Source organism: Balaenoptera acutorostrata, chromosome 1 (genome assembly GCF_949987535.1).
Source record: "Balaenoptera acutorostrata chromosome 1, mBalAcu1.1, whole genome shotgun sequence".
Taxonomy (NCBI): domain Eukaryota; kingdom Metazoa; phylum Chordata; class Mammalia; order Artiodactyla; family Balaenopteridae; genus Balaenoptera; species Balaenoptera acutorostrata.
In genome coordinates, this window is record NC_080064.1 from 11,922,550 (window position 1) to 11,940,422 (window position 17,873).

Sequence of the window (17,873 nt, forward strand, 5' to 3'; positions counted from 1 at the left end):
AAAACCAACTTTAACCCTCCAACTAAAGCTACCCTCAACCAACATGCTTCAGAGAAAAAAAAAAACCAAAACTTTATTTTTTAATTTTTAAACCCGAAGAGCTTGGAGTCTCTGCTACATTTACACATCTTTGGCTCCTTCCCCCTAGGGGCCCTATCTTCGAGCTCTGTGTGCTGCAAGCGACAGAAACCAGCTCTAGCCGGCCTCAGGGATGGAGCACTTCAGGGTAGCACCCCAGCCAAGGCTCAAAACCAGCTTCCTTATTTTCCCCACCATGTTCACAGCAGCATAGTTACAATAGCCAAGAGGTAGAAACCACCCAAGTGCCCATGACGCTTAATGGATAAACAAAATACACTCTAAACTGTATGATGGAATATTATTTAGCCTTAAAAATGAAGGAAATCTGACATGTTACAACATGAATGAACCTTGAGGACATTATGCTAAGTGAAATACGCCAGTCACAAAAAGACAAGTACCATGTGATTTCACTTATTTGAGGTACTTGGTACTTAGAGTAGTCAAATTCATAGAGACAGAATGTTGGTCACCACGGGCTGGGTGGCGGAGGGAATGGGGAGTTGTTGTCTAATGGTAATAGAGTTTACGTTTTGCAAGACGAAAAAGTTCTGGAGATCCATCTCACAGTAATGTGAATATACTTAACACCACTGAACTATATACTTTAAAATGGCTAAGATGATAAATTTTATGTTGCAGGTTATTTACCACAATTTGAAAAATAAATAAACAGCTTCCCTCTCTCCATGTCTGGGCTCCACTCCCTCATGCTGGCTGCATTCTGAAGTCCCACCAGGTCACTCCAGATCCTGGTGTCCAGCCAAGTCTTCTTGGGTCTCCTTGGCTCTGATTGGATCACTTGCCCCACTGCTGAACCAATCAATATGGCCAGGGAGTGTGATTGGCTGATTGCTTAGCCCCACCCACAGCAATGGGCCGACAGATTGGGAGGGAGATTCCTGGAATTTCCAGAAGAGCTGGGTGGGTGGTGGCCTGTCCACTACAGCAGTGGACCACTTGAGGCATGAGATATGACCACTCCCTTTAGCACCCTGGCAGTTAGTGGGCAGTGAGGCACATTTACCTGAGCATGCCAGCACAAAAGGGAATTCCTCCACACTACCTGTGGTCTCTAGATTTGTTTTCTAGCAGGCAAGGGTAAAACATATTCAAATTTCCCCCTTCCCACCTTCAGCCCTTTCATTCGATAAATCTTTATTAAATCGATGAGGAAAGGTTATAGGAATGATTGAGGCAAGACAGCCCCAGAGGAGAGGACGGGAAGGGATAGGATGGATGGAGAAGTTAGTGCAAGGCAGGAGCAGGACACCTCAGCTTCTGAAAGGAGAGAAAGGGAGAAAGCTGAGGTGGAGACCGAGGTGCCCACAGTGGAGAGAAATTCAAATCTTCACATAAGATAACAGAGTTCTGGAACACTGCCAAGTCCGTTCCTGAAACAGGTTTCAACGGGGCCAGTGTCATCATAAATGCTGGGCCAGGTGTCGCCAGGCAACTGGAGTTTGATTTTCCCGAACAGTATTCTCCCTGACTCCAAAAAAGTCTTCAGGGGAATTCACCGGATTCTTGACTTGGCTGGGAAAGACTGTAGCTAAAAGACTGGTTTGGGAACCTGAGTGAGTGGAGAACCTTCCTCTTGAATGCAATCCAGCTGGAGCTATAGGAAGTTCTGTCTGCCAGTGCTCCTATTTCGGAAGCATTCTGTCCTGTTTCTCATTATGTGTCTCCAGTCTGCAGAAAGAGAAACGTGACCCGCCACAGGCGGCAAACCTTTGAACTTAGCTTCTTACTTGAAAAGTGTGTTTTTTTCTGCCAAGAGACTGGGGGCGGGAGAGGGGGGCAGAGAAGGGAGAGAGAGAGAGAGAGAGAGAGGGAAAGAGCTTTCCAGACCCCAGTCCCACCACCCTCTCCACCACCACCTGAGCTTGGTGAATTCCTTAACCTCTCCAAGCCTCATTTGTAAACTAGGAAAGGAGAGCTCCTCCCCTGCAGGGTTATTGTGAGAAATAGGTGAGTAATTACACTAAATGATAGCATTCACGATGTCACAGCTTAACCACTAGGCACGGGGAGGGACGGCCACGACAGCATTAACCAAGACAAAGCCAGGTGTCAGCACCTCTCAGTATTTGCTTCTCCCGGTTTAGATGGCTTTTGATGTGCTCTCTGTTGAAAGTAGCTACAGACATCTTCCGCTGGGTCAGATGAAAAAGGGTTCCCTCAATAGATATTTATGGAGTGTCTGCCAAGAATCAGATGTGGCAGATGTTGAGGATCACAGGTTAATGAGCCAGTTGGGGTGCCTGCCCCCCCAGAGCTCTCGGCTTCGGGGAACAGATGGAGTAGGAGTGCCAGAGAGACGCACAGTGTGGATGTGTGTGTCCTGGAGAGCTGGGCTTGAATCTCGGAGATGTGTTCATTCATTCTTTCAACCAATATTTAAGGACCTACTCTGTATGTGCCAAGGGTTCATTCTAGGAGCTGAGGATACGGTGGTGAGCAAGATAGACAAAAAGCCCTCCCCCTCTCAGAGGTGACATTCTACCAGCTCAGCAGCTCTCTACCAAACCTGTGATCCTGGGAAAGTCACTAGGTCTTGCTCAGCCTCGGGCTCATCACAGAGCATCAGGGGTATTAAATGAGGTAACGCATGCGAATCTCTTGACTGGGTGCCTGGCACGAAGGCTGTACCCAGTACATGGTGGTGCGATAGTGTGCAAGGTGACCCATGGTGGGGACCACCATCCCAAATTTGGGGAGAGTCTGGGAGGGCTTCCTGGGAGAAGTGACTTATACGCTGAAATCTAGGGCAGCAATTATGTCGCCGGGACAGAAGGGTGAAGACCACCCCAGCTGCTCGTAACCTCCCCTGACCCTCTTGTCTGCCCCTGCAGGTCTCCTTCCCGTGGATGAGGGACCCAGCACCTTGGCCAAGGCCACAGCCACCTCGGGCCACCCAGCAACCGAACCAGTCACCCTCACCACCACAGACCCCCTTCCACCCGGGCATCTGGCCAGCGCCAGTGCAGAGGAGCTGGTCCCAGGGGTTCCCCGGGCCCCGCATGGTCCCACCTGCCTCCCACAAGCGGCCCGTGAGTGCCAGCGGGAAGATGTTCTCCTTCGTGGTGGACAGAGCTGCCCACAGGGTTCCCATCATCAAGCAAGGTACTCATGGGTGCATCCATGGCGGCTTAGGGGATGCGCTTTTGGCTGGGAGGATGGGTCTCGGGTTTTGCTTTCCCTTTTTTTTTTTTTTTAATTTTTATTGAGGTACAGTTGATTTACAGTGTTGTGTTAGTTTCAGGTATGCAGCAAACTGAATCTGTTAAACATATACATGTATCCACTCTTTTTTAGATTCTTTTCCCATATAGGCCATTACAGAGTATTGAGTAGAGTTCCCTGTGCTATCCAGTAGGTCCTTATTAGTTATCTATTTTATATATAGTATTGTGTATGTCAATCCCTCTCTTCCAATTTATCCCTCCCCCCTCTTATTCCCGGTAACCATAAGTTTATTTTCTACATCTGTAACTCTATCTCTGTTTTGTAGATAAGTTCATTTGTACCTTTTTTTAGATTCCACACATAAGCGATATCGTATGATATTTGTCTTTCTCTGGCTTTTGCTTATGTTCTCTGATTCTAAAGTAGAACATAATCAATTGTGAAAAAATTGGGGTAAGCAGAAAGTTAAAAAACAGTAAAAGATAAGCTGTCACCCTTATCACCGGAATTCTCTCTGTTGACTTTTTGGCACAAACTCCTCCAAGACTGTGCTCTGCCCATCTGCACACGTCAGTACCTCTGTGGTGTGTGTGTGTGTGTGTGTGTGTGTACATATATATGAATATATATGAATGTGTATCAGAATCTAAATTTATATACTTTGACTCAGATGTACAGACATATTAGTAACTGAAATCCCTCTTGCCTTAGGAGGTTTTTAAATATTTTATTACCATTTTACAGGTTAGAGGAGACTGAGGCTTATGGAGAAAATTGCTTCTCCGGAGGTGATATATTCAATCTAATCTAATCTAACGCTTTTCAGTCAAATTTAAGGCTGGTTATCTCAGTGACTGTCACTCACAGCCTGGTCACTTTGGGGACACATAGCCATCAGGGTTTCCTTCTCCCCCCCTCCCCCCCAGAAGGCCTCATGGCATTTGGGGAGGAGACTTCCTGTCTGTCACCATCCTCTCGGCCTTGCCAGCCTCACTGGCAGAGTAGCTGGGTCGACTTAGTCCCTGGCATGATTCCCAGGTTTCTTCTGTGGCCGCTGGTGTGAAGGTCCCATTCTCTGTTTTCTGCGTCCCAGCCCCAGACCCCTCTGAGTCTCCAGGTCTCTCGATGCCTCCACACCCTCCCCTGGTCTCACTCAGGACCACTCACCTAGTCACCTCCCTCAGCCATTCAAATAATAGTTATTATTCTGAAATATACAGACTAAGGAGCAAATGAGAGGTATCTCTACAGTTTACTTCATCATCATCATCATCATCATCATCTAAGGAACGCTCGTGTACCTACCACCCAAGTTAAGAAATTACTCAGCCATTTCCCCCCAGCATTTTAATGTGAAAACTTTCAAACATACAGCAAAGCAAAAAGAATTTTACAGAGAACAGCTCTCCTCCTAATTCTACCACTAACACTTTGCTGTACTCTTTATTACATTTCTGTCTACCCATCCTTCTTGCCCTGAATTAATCCATCTTATTTTTTGATGCATTTCAAAATAAATAGCACACATCTGTAGTCCTCCCCCTAAATGTTTTAGCACATATACCATTAACTAGAATTCAACATTTTTTGTCTCTTTCATGTAAAATTAACATGCAATGTGTATTAGTTATCATGATTGCATAACAAATTCTCCCCAAACTTAGCAGCCTAAAACAAAAATCAAACATGTGCTATCATCTATACGGTTTCTGTGGGCCAGGAATTAGGGAGCAGCTTAGCAGGACAGCTGTGGCTCAGGGTCCCTTGTAAGGCTGCAGTCATCTGAAGGCTTTGACCTGGGCCGGAGGATCTGCTTCCAAGACGGCGTGCTCACATAGGCGTCAGCAGGAGGCCCCGGTTCCTCACCACATGGGCCTCCCCAGAGAGTGGCTCGAGTGTTCTCATGACACTGCAGCTTCTCCTCCTGAGCAAGTGATCCTGGAGAGCAAGATGGAATTGTAGCATCTCTTGTGACTAAGCCTCAGAAGCCTCTGTCATTGCTGCAATATCCACTGGTTACACAGGGCGTCACCCTCCAGTGTGAGAGAAGACTACACACGGGCCTGAAGACCAGGAGGCGGGGATTATCAGCAGTCATCTTGGAGGCTGGATACCACAGCCTGCCCTCGGGTCCTCAACGATTCTCGCTCCTCCTCCTCTCTCCCGAGGTGCCCCAAAATCTCACCCCATTAACAGCATCAGTTCAAATTCCAGAATCTCATCTAAATTAAGTCCAGGTACAGATGGGGCTCATGGGTGTAGTTCCTTAAGTTCAGCTCATCAAGTACTACTTCCAGAAATCTAAAGACCTATGAACAAAATGTCTGTCCCTCACACATCCAGCATATGTTGGTGGGACAGACATAGCATAACTGCTACATACACTCCTCTTGTTCCAAAAGAAGAAAAACAGGAAACACACAGGAGTCACTGGCCCAAAGCAATTCTGAAATCCAGCCGGGAAAATACTGGCAGTTCCTTGATTGGGCTTCAGTCCAACTCTTGCCCAGAAATGACTTTCCAGGGCTCTTGGCTCTGCCCCCTGGTCCCTGAGTTCTGCCTTCTGAGTCGTCCTACCTTTCCTATGAAAGGTATCACACGTATGAGGCTGCATAGTTTTATAGCCTGCTTCCTGCCTGTAGAAGCTTGGGGGTCCAGACGCTTCTTTTACTTTTGTGGGTCTCTGTCAGTCTGAGTTGGCAGTGCTTCTTATTGGGGTTCATCCTATTAGGCAAAACCCACGCCCACAGATTTTTTTGACACAAGCCCTTCCACCATGGGCTTCTGCAAAGACTGACGAAGGACAGAAGCTTCTTAGAAGCCCAGTTCTTTGACCGAAGGGTTCTCTTGGACACTGCCCTGGATCTGTATTCTTAAGAAAGGATTTTACAGCCACACCCTCAGCTTCTTCTCTAGACCGTGTTTTCTTGAGAGCGCCCTTGATTTGATCTCTGCCCAGAACCTGTTTCTTGCATTTCATTTGCCACCTGGAGAGGCAGGGAATTTTCAAGCCCAGAGCATTGCCCTGGTTTAACAGCCCTTCCTTTAACTGTCTCTCCCCCTCACATTTCACTATAAGTAGCAAGAAGTAACCAGGCAGCATCTTCCAAGACTGTGTCTGGGACTCTCTTTAGCTTGACCACTCAACCTCATCACGAACATTTTCTACCTTCCTCATGACCACAGGCAGCGTGTTATGAAACCTTCTGCCACCACCTCACAAGGACCCCTTAACCCCAGTAACATTTTCCTCACTTTCCTGGAAAGCTTCCCTCACTGCCTCCTCAAAGGCCGTCGGGCTTCTACTAAGACGATTCAGGCTTTCTCAAAGACTCTTGGCAAAAGTCCTCCAGCTTCTGGCCACTGTTCCATCCCAAACCACTCCACATTTTAGGATTTTTGTTAAATTTTGCACCACTCCTGGTGCCAAAACCTGTATTTGCTACTTATTGCTGCATAACAAATTACTGCAGGATGTAATGGCCTAAAACAACAGTAAACATTTATTATCTCATAGTTTCTCTGAGTCAGGAATTTGGGAATGGCTTAGCTGGGTGATTCCTGCTCAGGATTTTTCATGAGGTTGCAGTAATGGTGTTGGCTGGGGCTCTGGTCATCTGGAGGCTTGCCTGGGGCTGGAGGACCCATCTCTAGGATGGTTCACTCACATGGCTTTTGGTAAGAGGCCTCGGTTCTTCACTAAGTGGACCTCTCCATAAGTTGCTTGAGTATCCTCATGACATGGCTGCCGGCTCCTCCAGACAAGTGGTCCTAGAGAGTGAGGCAGAAGCTGCAATGTCTTTTATGATCTAACCTCAGGAATCGAACTCTGTCATTTCTGCAATATCCTTGGTTACATAGATAAGCTTTGTTATTGACTGAATTGCATTCCCCCAAAATTCATATGCTGAGGCCTCAATCCCAATATCGCAGAATGTGGCTATATTTAGAGATAGTGTATTTAAATAGATTAAGTTAAAATGAGATGATTGGGTGGGCCCTAATCCAAGGGCTGGTGTCCTTGTAAGAAGAGAGAGAGAGACGCCAGGGATGCATGTGCACAGAGAAAAGGCCATGTGAGGACACAGCAGGAAGGTGGCCGTCTGCAAGCCAAGGAGAGAGGCCTAACCCTGCCCACACCTTGATCTTGGACTTCCAGCCTCCAGAACTGTGAGAAAATGAATTTCTTTTGTTAAGACCTCCTGTGGTGTTTTGTTATGGCAGCCCAAGCTAACTAATATAAAGTCCATCCAGTATTGGAGAGGATGATGCAAGGGTCTGAATACCAGGAGACAAGAATCAGTGGGGCCATCTTGGAGACTGGCTACCACACTGTGAAAGGTGTAGATCTTGAGTGTGTTCATTGAGTTTTGACGGTCGTGTACACCTATGTAACCCGAATTCCTATCAAGATATAGAACATTACCATCACCCCAGAAAGTTCCCTCATGTCCCTCCCCAGTCAATTCCCAGCCCCAGGCCCCAGAGGCAACCACTCTTCTGAATTCTTTTCCCGCCATGGATTAGATATTCCTGTTCTAGAATCTCAAGTACACAGAACCATGTAGTACATGTTCCTTTGTGGAAGGCTTTTTTCACTCAGCGTAGTATTTCTGAGATTCATTCATTTTGTTGTATGGATCATGTTCTGTTTTATGAACATATATACAGGGTTTCTGGGGTTTTTTTTAATGCATCCTTTGGACACATGGCACATGGGCTGTTTCTTTTCTTTTCTTTTTTTTACTCCGCCATTTAAATTTTTCCACTGTAATCACCAGTTTCTCCAGCGCCATGTTGAACTTGGGGCTTCTCTAAAGGACTTGCATTCCCCCTGGAGAAATGAAGGATGAGTCGTATGGCTTAGAGGCCCTCGCATCTACCTGGGCTCTATCTCCTCAGCCTCCCAGCCAGGTCTCATGTTTCCAAACTTTTGCCCTCGTTCCCCTGACTCTCTCCCCATCCTCAGAAAAGGACTTTCATCTTCCTGTGTGATGGGGAGTTCCTTTCTGTCTGGGCCTCTCTACTCCACGCTTTGGAGAAAACTCTGTGCTCCAGTCCTCCATGCTGACTCTTGACAGAAAACACCTATTTTTGAGGGTTCCAAGAAAGCTCTTTCCTCTCTTAGCAAAGCTGGGCTCTTCAAATTAAATTGGTTTACTGTTAGACTGCCACCTTGCTTTAGACTTGAAAAATTCTATTTGAAAACCCAAAGCCAAGGACTTATTTATTGCAGGTGAGGTCAGGGTTTCTCAATCTTGGCACAGTGACATGTGGGGCCGGATAACTCCTTGTTGTGGGGTCTGTCCTGTCCACTGTAGAATATTTAGAGCATCCCTGACTCCTACCCACTAGAGATACCAGTAGCAACACCACCACCACCACCCCCTAACTGTGGTACTCAAAAATGTCTCCAGACATTGCCAAAAATCAAAACGTCATTTTGCCTGGGGGCAAAATCACCCTGTTCTAGTTAATACTCATCCTTCCTTTTCCACAAGGCAATAAAACATCAGCTCCAAGGCCACATCTTAACGGCAAGAGCTCATGGGAGGTGGGGAAGAATTACTGAGAAAAGAAAATATGTGGAGTGATTTATTAAAATAGCATCTTGATTCATATATATATATATATATATATATATATCTTTTCCCAATAATGAAATCATATGAACCTAACATAGGTAACCTCCTTTTTTTTTTTTTTTTTGGCCATGCCGCTCAGCTTGCGGGATCTTTGTTCCCCAGCCAGGGGTGGAACCTGTGCCCCCTGCAGTGGAAGCACAGAATCCTAACCACTGGACTGCCAAGGAATTCCCTACCTGATTTTTAAAATTCAATAATATATCATAAACATCTTCCCACTTCAATACATTGACTGCATAGTGGTTAAAAGCATAGGCTGTGACTCCAACAAACCTAGGTTCATCCCTTGACTCTACCACTTACCAGCTGTGTGTCTTTGAGCAGGTGACTTGACATCTCTGTGCCTCATATCGCTCACGTATAAAATGGAGATGGGAATAATAATGCCTATCTCACTGGGTTGTTATGAAGACAAAATCGGATCCTGCCTGTAAGTGCTGAGCACGGCGCCTGGTGCATAGCGAACATTCAGTAAATGTTAAAATTTAAAAATTAAGTTATTACCTAACCATGATTGTTATTTAACTTTTATTTACAACTTACAATGTGTAGCAGTGTCTTAAAGACACAGTTAAGGTGCACACATACTGCCCCTGCTGCAGACTGGTGGTTATTGGAGAGCACCAGGACAGCTGGGGGTTGTTAAAATATTAAAGTAACTCCCCTGCCGTTTGGCCAACAGCTCATGCCCGAAAATTCTTAAAGTGCCCGTGTCCCCGTATCCACCATCCCACCGCCCCAGCCCTCCCGACCCTCCCTGGGGGTTCTCCCCACTGGGATCTCCGAATGATCCAGCAGCTAGAGTTAAGCCGGTTTGGTCATACATGGCCCTTAGGTTCTTTTTGATAAATAACAGTAGCCGGTAAAGAAGTTTGGGGCGGGTGAGGGGTAACTGCTCCAGCACCTCCCTGCCTGGGTGTAAGGAAAGCGAGTCTCAGAGCAAATTCTAGCCCCACAAAGACTTTCAGTAAACACACCTTCCCCAGTAAAGGGACCCCAACCATCAGCCTGTTCTGTAGGTTTGATGAAGTCCCCCCTCTGGCCATCATCTTGCAGGGAAGGGCCCCTCAAGACAGCCACGACAGGGTCGCAGAGGCAGCCGGAGTCGCCCCTAGAGATGGCATCAGACGCCAGAGCTCTAAGCTGAGACTGGACAGGGGCCCAGTCAGGGTCAGACCCCGGGGCCCTGCCTGGGGACACAGGCCAGGAAGTACCTTCCTCCATTTGACCAGTGGGAGCCGATTTCTAGCATTCAGCATACTAGGTGAGAGGCCACCCTTTTACCAATAAGAACCCATTTCTGGCCTTCAGTTTGCTAACCAGGAAAACTTTAGGAGTCACAGCTGCCTCTGGACGGTAGCCTGTCTGATGTAATACGGCCCGGCCACACGAGGCCTGGGGACCGCAGATTCTGGCACCTGACCGCCCCAGCCTGAAAATTAAATGACCGGCACACATATAGCATCAAACAGACTATGCTGAATATTTAGAAACTAAGCCACAGGCCTGTGACGATCCTTGATAACGCCACAGGGACCCCCCAGAATTAGGCTGCATGTTATAGTCAAGCCTGCACCAGAAGAGGATTTTTTTTTAAAATCTCTTTTCTCTATTCCTTTTTTTTTCCTAACCCAGTTACAGATGTTGGCAGGAAAGGAGGTGTTGGGTCAGGAAGGAGGGGAACAAGGGGAAAATGTTCTGGTTCTGCGCTTTCTGCTACGGCAGCACCAGCCCCAGCGGCTGCTGAGCGTCTGAAACGTGGCCCGTGCGACTGAGGAACCAAACGTTTAATTTTAATTCATTTAAATTTAAAAACTGATACTTGATCCAGTTATTGAAAGGGTCGAAGTCTGTCTGGAACATTTTGAGTTGGCGAATCGACTTTTTCGACTCAAGTTTTTGTGGAATCTGAAAACAGATCAAGTCTTCCTGCTGAAAATTCAGTTTCCAAATTGAGATGCGCCGTCAGTGTAAAATAAACCCCAGATTTCAAAGGCTTCATACCTCGAAGAAAAAGAATATAAAATATCTCCATATTTTTTGTCAATTACATATTGAAATGATAATTTTTTAATGTATTGGGTTAAATAAAATTTATCATTAAAAAATTCATCTCTTCTTTTTACCTTTATAACGCGACTACTAGAAAATTGAACATTGCATTCTGTAGCTCGCATTATTTCTCCATCAGGCACTGCTGCTGTAGTCAGTTAGGACTTAGCTGCTCAGGATCCAAGAGGGTCAGATGGGGGCAGTGAGCTTCAAATAAAAGTTTTCTAATCATGGATCTAGCTGGGGAGGTGGAGGGAGAGAAAATGGGCAGCTGCTAGAGTTCCAGGCCCTTCTGTTCCTCGTGCCCCAGGAAACACCGTGGCCAGGGCTGCTCCTTCAACACGCAAGGCCGTGCGTTCTCCGGGCACCACAGACCATCAGCTGTATCCACTAGAGGTTCTGGGGTCCACAAACAGGTTTGAGACCTGGCTGGGGGGCAGGCATCTTTGACTCTAAGATGCATAAATAAAAAAATGCAGAAGCAAAATGAATAAATGATTGAATGAATGTCCACAAACATGACAGTGCATGCTTCATTCATCATTAATGTTAATACTCATTAAAGTTTCATCACCTTTGAAAACAATTTGTTCAGTTTCTCACTTCACAAGAAGATAAGAATGCGCAGTGACTGTCCAGAAACCATAGTCAGTTGGAAATTTAAAATACGCTGCTTGGGCCCAAGTGATCTCACAAGCAGAATTATAGAAATCTTTACAAAAGTTTCTACTCCAATAAAAAAAAAAAATGTATTCAGTGTCGATGTGAGTGAATTGCGAGATGTCTGATGTGATACAGAGTGGGGCCCCCAAACATAATGCCATACCCCCCGAAAGTCCTATAAACAGCCCTTGTAATATTGGGGTTAATAAGAAAAAAATTAGGAAAGCTGAAATGTCTATCAAGTGGATCCTAGTTAAATACGTTTGGCACACTTGTACAGTGGACCACAACGCTACCATTGAAAAGAACCCAGCACAGCTACAAATACTGACATGGGAAGATGTTTTTGATATTGTTAGGTGAAAAGTAAGCTGGAGAAGAATCTCTGTCACGTAAATCCATTTTTGTTTTTTGAAAAGATATGACTGCAATAAAAAATATATAGCTAACGTTTAGAGCTAAGTGCTCTACATCAGGGGTCAGCAAACTTTTCCTGTAAAGAGCCAGATAGTAAATACTTTAGGATTTGTGGGTCACATGGTCTCTGCTGCAACTACTCAGCTCTGCCTTTGTAGCTGGGAAGCAGCCATAAATAATATGTAAATGAATCACTGTGGCTGTGTTGCAATAAAACTTTATTTACAAAAATAGGCAGAAGGCCAGATTTGGCCGCAGGGCCATAGTTTGCCAACCCCTGCTCTATATCATTATTCTATTTAATCTCCAGATAGCCCTTTATAGCAGAGACTATCAGTGATCCTAAATTACATATGTGGAAACTAAGGCTTAGAGAGAGTAAATGACTTGCCCAAGGTCATCAGCTCTTATGCGGCATAGAGAAAAGTCTGGAAAGAGACACATCACAGTGCATCAGTGCAGTTAACGCTGGGGAAGAGAAATGAGGCGGCTCTTACCCTTTCCAGTACTCCTGTAATGCTTTCATTGCGTAAGTCTCATGAATGTGAAGGTTAATCTGAAAATATTCTTTAAGACTTTGGGGTAACTCACAGTCTCCTCTGCATTCTCTGTCGACCTTGTGTGTTAGTGTGGACCAACGCCGTGGAGCTGTCAGAACAATCAGTGGCCGAGGAAATTCCTGGGGCAGGGTCCTCCAGAGAGATTTTTGTGGACCAGGACCTGGCCCAGCACGATAAGGTGAGGGGTCTCGGGGAAGCACAGAGCTACAGCAGCAAGAGGGACCATGGAGAGATTGCCACTGCCTCTTGTTCTCTGTGTCTCAAGGACTGCCCCTTTTTCCTACTTCCAAGAAACCACCTCCTCCTCCCAAGACATTCAGCCAGGTTTGGCCACTGCTCGTTTTATCCCAAATAACATCTACAGCTACAAGGTACTGAGCACCTACTGTGTGCTGGGCCATGTCCTGTGCACTTGACATTTATTAGCTCGTTAATCTTCACCATCTTCAAAATAGATTTTATCACCCTCACTTTGCAGATGAGGAAACTGAGGCTCAGAGAGGTTAAGTAATGTGTTCAAGGTTGCCCAGCGCAAGGAGCAGTGTTAGGAGTCAAACCTAGGTCTGGTTAACTTCTCAGCGGGTACTTCTAACTCCCGCACAGTAATCACGTGGTCAACCTTGAGAGATGGAACCGTGATGCAAAAACACGTTCCTAGCAGGAGGAAGTGAGTGCTGAAGTCAGGGAGGCCTGGGCAGAGAGACTCGTTAAAGAACCAGAGAGGTTTAAAGCAGGGATGCGAGCAGAACAGGTGGATTCAAGCCATCGTGGGAAGGGCCCAGGTCAATTTCTCCCCGCTTAGACACGACCTGAAAGTTACTCTAAAAGAAGCAGTCTATAATATCTCGCTTCCCTTAAGGACCAGGGGCTGCTCCCCCAGCAACTCTCGGAGTTTGCGAGGAGCAGAACTAACTACCTGGGGGTCTTGTCAGACACGGAAATCCAAAACTTCAGGAGTCAGGGGGTTCCAACTCAGGCGTCCTGGGACCAGACCCTGAAAAATGTTGCAGAAAGGCGAGAAGCCACGCTCAGATTCTGTATTTATCGCTGTGTAACAAGCCACCCCAAAACTTAGTGGCTTAAAACAGCAATTCATTATTCCCCAGAATCTATGGGTTGACCTGGAAGGGTCCTTTGCTCGCGTCCCCTGGCCTCACTCATGCGGCCTCAGTCAGCCGGTGGCTTGGCCAGGCCAGTGGTCTCCAATGGCCTCCTTCCCACATCTGGGGCCTCAGCCAGGATGCCTGGACTGGTGGACCCCTTTCTGCGTGTGGTTTTTCATCACAGCACGGTGGTCTCAGGGTTCCCAGGGGGCCAGAGCAGAAGCTGCACAGCCTGTAAGAACTCGCCTGGAGATCACGCAGCATCACTTCCACGCCATTCCGTTGGTTAAAGCAAGTCACGGGGCCAGCCCACACTAGAGGGTGGGGAAATAGACTGGATGGCAAAGCTGCAAAGTATTTGCAGCCATTTTTCAACCTGCCTCAATTTTAACTTGGAAATATAGTGCAACCACTATAATTTTTTCGATTTATAGAAAAATTTTTATAAGCCATTTATAATTTTTTCTATTTATAATAGAAATAATTTTTTCTATTTATAAGCCATTTATACCCTGACTTGCCAGGACTCCTTCAAGTGACAATAAACAAATTAGCTTAAGGGGGAGCATTTATTAGCTCATCTTATTGGAAAATTTAAAGGACCACTAGCTTCAGGCATGGCTAGATCCAGGAGCCTGAATGATGTCATCAGAACACCTCCCCACTACCAATCTCTCCCCTCTGTTTCCCTCAGCGTCTGGCTTTCTACATAAGGCTGGCTTTGTGTGTTAGAAAAGACAAACTCAGGCAAACAAGCCTACATATTTAAAGTTTATGATCCAAAAGGAGACAAGATCCTCTCCCTCTGTAATCAATGTGTGAAATCTCTGATTGACCGGCTTGGGCCACATGCACACGGAGAGGTGGCACAGGAATGAGCAGGGCACATGACTGACAGTCCTACCCAGACCACATGGAAGGAGGAACGCTGCCTCCAGGAAGGGCAAGGGGACCCTCACCAGGAAAGCAGAACCCACAGCTGTCCGCTGCCCTCTGCAAACTTCTTATATTCCAGCACTGGCATGGGGCCTGGTACTTAGTTGCTGCCTGATGAATGTTTGTTGCATGAAAAATGAATAAGCACCTGGCTGATCATAACAGGGTGAAACAGGGGAAACTGCCCAGGAGTAGGGAATATGTCTGATGCTCTCTCTTGAAATTTTGCCACCAGCGTTCACAAGGACCCAAAGGAAGGCCCCTGGCAGCAGTTGGCAATGTCAGACAGGCTTTCTCATGAGCGAGATCCTGTCCTTCCCCAGGTCACGGAGCTAGCAGGTTGTGAGGCTCACTGGACGGTTCCCCTGGGAATGAGCTGGCCTAGAAATTGCCCGTTTACCTCCTCCTGTGGCTGCTTTGGAAAAGGCCTCTGGGGAATTTTTTGTCTTCTTCTTCTTCAGTTTTTCTGACATTTTATTGATAACTTCTGGTGAGAAGTTTGGGGGATTTTTTTTTTCCTTTTTTGGAAAACCTGACAAATTCTTTGGCTGCAGAGCTTTTTCACTGGAGAGACGGAGGACAGTGTTAATTATACCTGTGGGTAAAGTCTACCAGCAATTTTGTTTTTCCAGCCGAAAGTTTACATGAGCCCACGCAAATAAATCACCATCCCCGTCTCATTTACTTTCCAGATTAAGTTACCTGGAAAAAATTCTTACATGAATAGCCAAAAGAGGCAGGAAGTACTAGAAGAGAGGAAAGGGAAAATAAATATTTCAGAATGTTTTAAGTTAAAAAAAAATAACCCTCATTATAGGCAGAATGTGGTCAAACAGAATGTTGTTTTCCTAATTACCTTTCCTAGGTCCCCAGTGTGCTAGGCTGAATATTATAAATGAAAATATTATAAGTAAACTTTCTAGCAACAAAAGTTCCCAAGTGGGATAGTTGTTCTTAATATGAAAGTATAATTCTCGGGGAAAGGAAAGTTTCCATACCTGTGAGGTATAGATATCCATTACAGGAGTCTATATACAAGTACATCATTTTATCCAAATTCTTGTCTCTATGAGATTTTCCAAGTGACAGAGATAGCCTTGAAAGTCTGCTTTTTCCCTCCCTGCCTGCCCTCACCTTCCCAAAGAATGATACCATATTTTTCCTGTATTTCTTTAAGTGGGCTCAGCCTTACACGGAGACCCACACCTAGTAAATTTCCCATCTGGCCTCCACCCAGGATGAAATAATTCTGCTGCTGGGAAAAGAAGTCAGCCGTCTCTCGGATTTTGAACTTGAATCCAAGTACAAAGACACTGTGATAGCAAGCCTACAGAACGAAGTGGCCAACCTGAGCCAGAAGCTGTCGGAAACAGCCGCCTCCAGGCAGAAGGAGAGGGTGATCCCGCCCAAGTTTCAGGTTCTGCATGAAGAGGACAATGCCCAACAGAGAGAGATCCAGAGCTTGAAAAACCAGGTAGGGCTCAGAGACAAGTGGGTCGGGGCCTTGGAGTCACACCACAGGGTGACAGCTCTCAGGTAGAGCCTGGGGGGAGCCACCCGGGCAGTTAGAAATGGGCAGTCAGCGTAGCATGGTGGAGAAGAGTGCAGATCCAGGGAGTGGAGGGTTGGCAGGTTTCTAGCCTTGTAAGAACAATATTAGATTTGATTAAGTGCCTACCATGTTCAGGCCCTGGTGCAGGCGCTTTTGGTACATTAGCTTATTTATTTATTTATTTATTTATTTAATTTATTTATTTATGGCTGCATTGGGTCTTCGTTGCTGTGCACGGGCTTCCTCTAGTTGCAGTGAGCAGGGGCCACTCTTCGCTGCAGTGTGTGGGCTTCTCACTGCGGTGGCTTCTCTTGCTGCAGAGCATGGGCTCTAGGCGCGTGGGTTTCAGTAGTTGCAGCATGCGGGCTTCAGTAGCTGTGGCTCTCGGGCTCTAGAGTGCAGGCTCAGTAGCTGTGGCCCACAGGCTTAGTTGCTCCACGGCATGTGGGATCTTCCTGGACCAGGGCTCGAACCCGTATCCCCTGCATTGGCAGGCGGAGTCTTAACCACTGCACCATGAGGGAAGTCCCCACATTAGCTATTTAAACCTCAGTCTTCTGACACATGCCATTCTACAGATGAGGAGACTGAGGCAGGCTCAGAGATGCCCAGGAGCTTGTTAGAGCTTGCACAGCAAGTGAGAGGCAGTGATGTGATTTGGGCTCAGCTCTGCCACCTTGTACACCTCATGCTTTCACACCCACTTTGCATTTCCACCCAACTCCTGTCACTTCAGTGACCACTTCTCACACCCACCCGGACCCAGCCAGAAAGAGCTGGAGATGGGGAGAAGGAACCCCACAGTGTTCCAAACACTGAGGACTTTATCAAACCCTGAAGGCAGCTGCTGCTTCATTTATAGGGAATTTCACCAAAAATTCTCCACCCAGAATGTCTGGATTTACCAGTCAACTTCCTTTCTCCTGAAACTAAATCCAAAAAAAAAATTTGTTTTTAAGTTTTGAAGAACTACTTTAAAATTGGCTATTGATCTCATACATAAATTATATCTCAACAAAGTTGATAAAAAAAGCAATTGGTCATTGATGAATTTTGGCCTCAGTGCATAATTCTGCTTAAAACCATAGTCAGATTTGGTTCAAGATGGCGGAGTAGAAGGACATGCTCTCACTCCCTCTTTCGAGAACACCAGAATCACAACTAACTGCTGAACAATCATCGACAGGAAGACACTGGAACTCACCAGAAAAGATACCCCACATGCAAAGACAAAGGAGAAGGCACAATGAGATGGTAGGAGGGGCGCTATCACAATAAAATCAAATTCCATAACTGCTGCGTGGGTGACTCACAAACTGGAGAACACTTATACCACAGAAGTCCACCCACTGGAGTGGAGGTTCTGAGCCACACTTCAGGCTTCCCAACCTGGGGGTCTGGCAACGGGAGGAGGAATTCCTAGAGAATCAGACTTCGAAGGCTAGCGGGATTTGATTGCAGGACTTCGGCAAGACTGGGGGAAACAGAGATTCCACTCTTGCAGGACACACACAAAATAGTGTGCGCATCGGGACCCAGGGGAAGGAGCAGTGACCCCATAGGAGACTGAACCAGACCCACCTGCTAGTGTTGGAGGGTCTCCTGCAGAGGCGGGGGGCAGCTGTGGCTCACCAAGGGACAAGGACACTGGCAGCAGAAGTTCTGGGAAGTACTC

The 17,873-nt window shown here is 46.4% G+C and overlaps 1 protein-coding gene across 10 annotated transcripts in view; it reads left to right on the forward strand.

Annotated features, from left to right (window-relative positions):
• The window catches only part of FHAD1 (forkhead associated phosphopeptide binding domain 1), a 143,617-nt gene that overhangs the window by 38,354 nt on the left and 87,390 nt on the right, over nucleotides 1-17,873 (forward strand). For all 10 annotated transcript variants that reach the window (XR_009009821.1, XR_009009824.1, XR_009009825.1 and 7 more), the window contains 3 exons: nucleotides 2,937-3,207; nucleotides 12,676-12,785; nucleotides 15,884-16,120. Coding sequence is in view for 7 of the 10 variants with exons in the window: in XM_057557665.1 (XP_057413648.1) it covers nucleotides 2,937-3,207; nucleotides 12,676-12,785; nucleotides 15,884-16,120 (618 nt within the window). In the remaining 3 variants the exon portion in view is untranslated. The remainder of the gene's footprint in view (nucleotides 1-2,936; nucleotides 3,208-12,675; nucleotides 12,786-15,883; nucleotides 16,121-17,873) is intronic.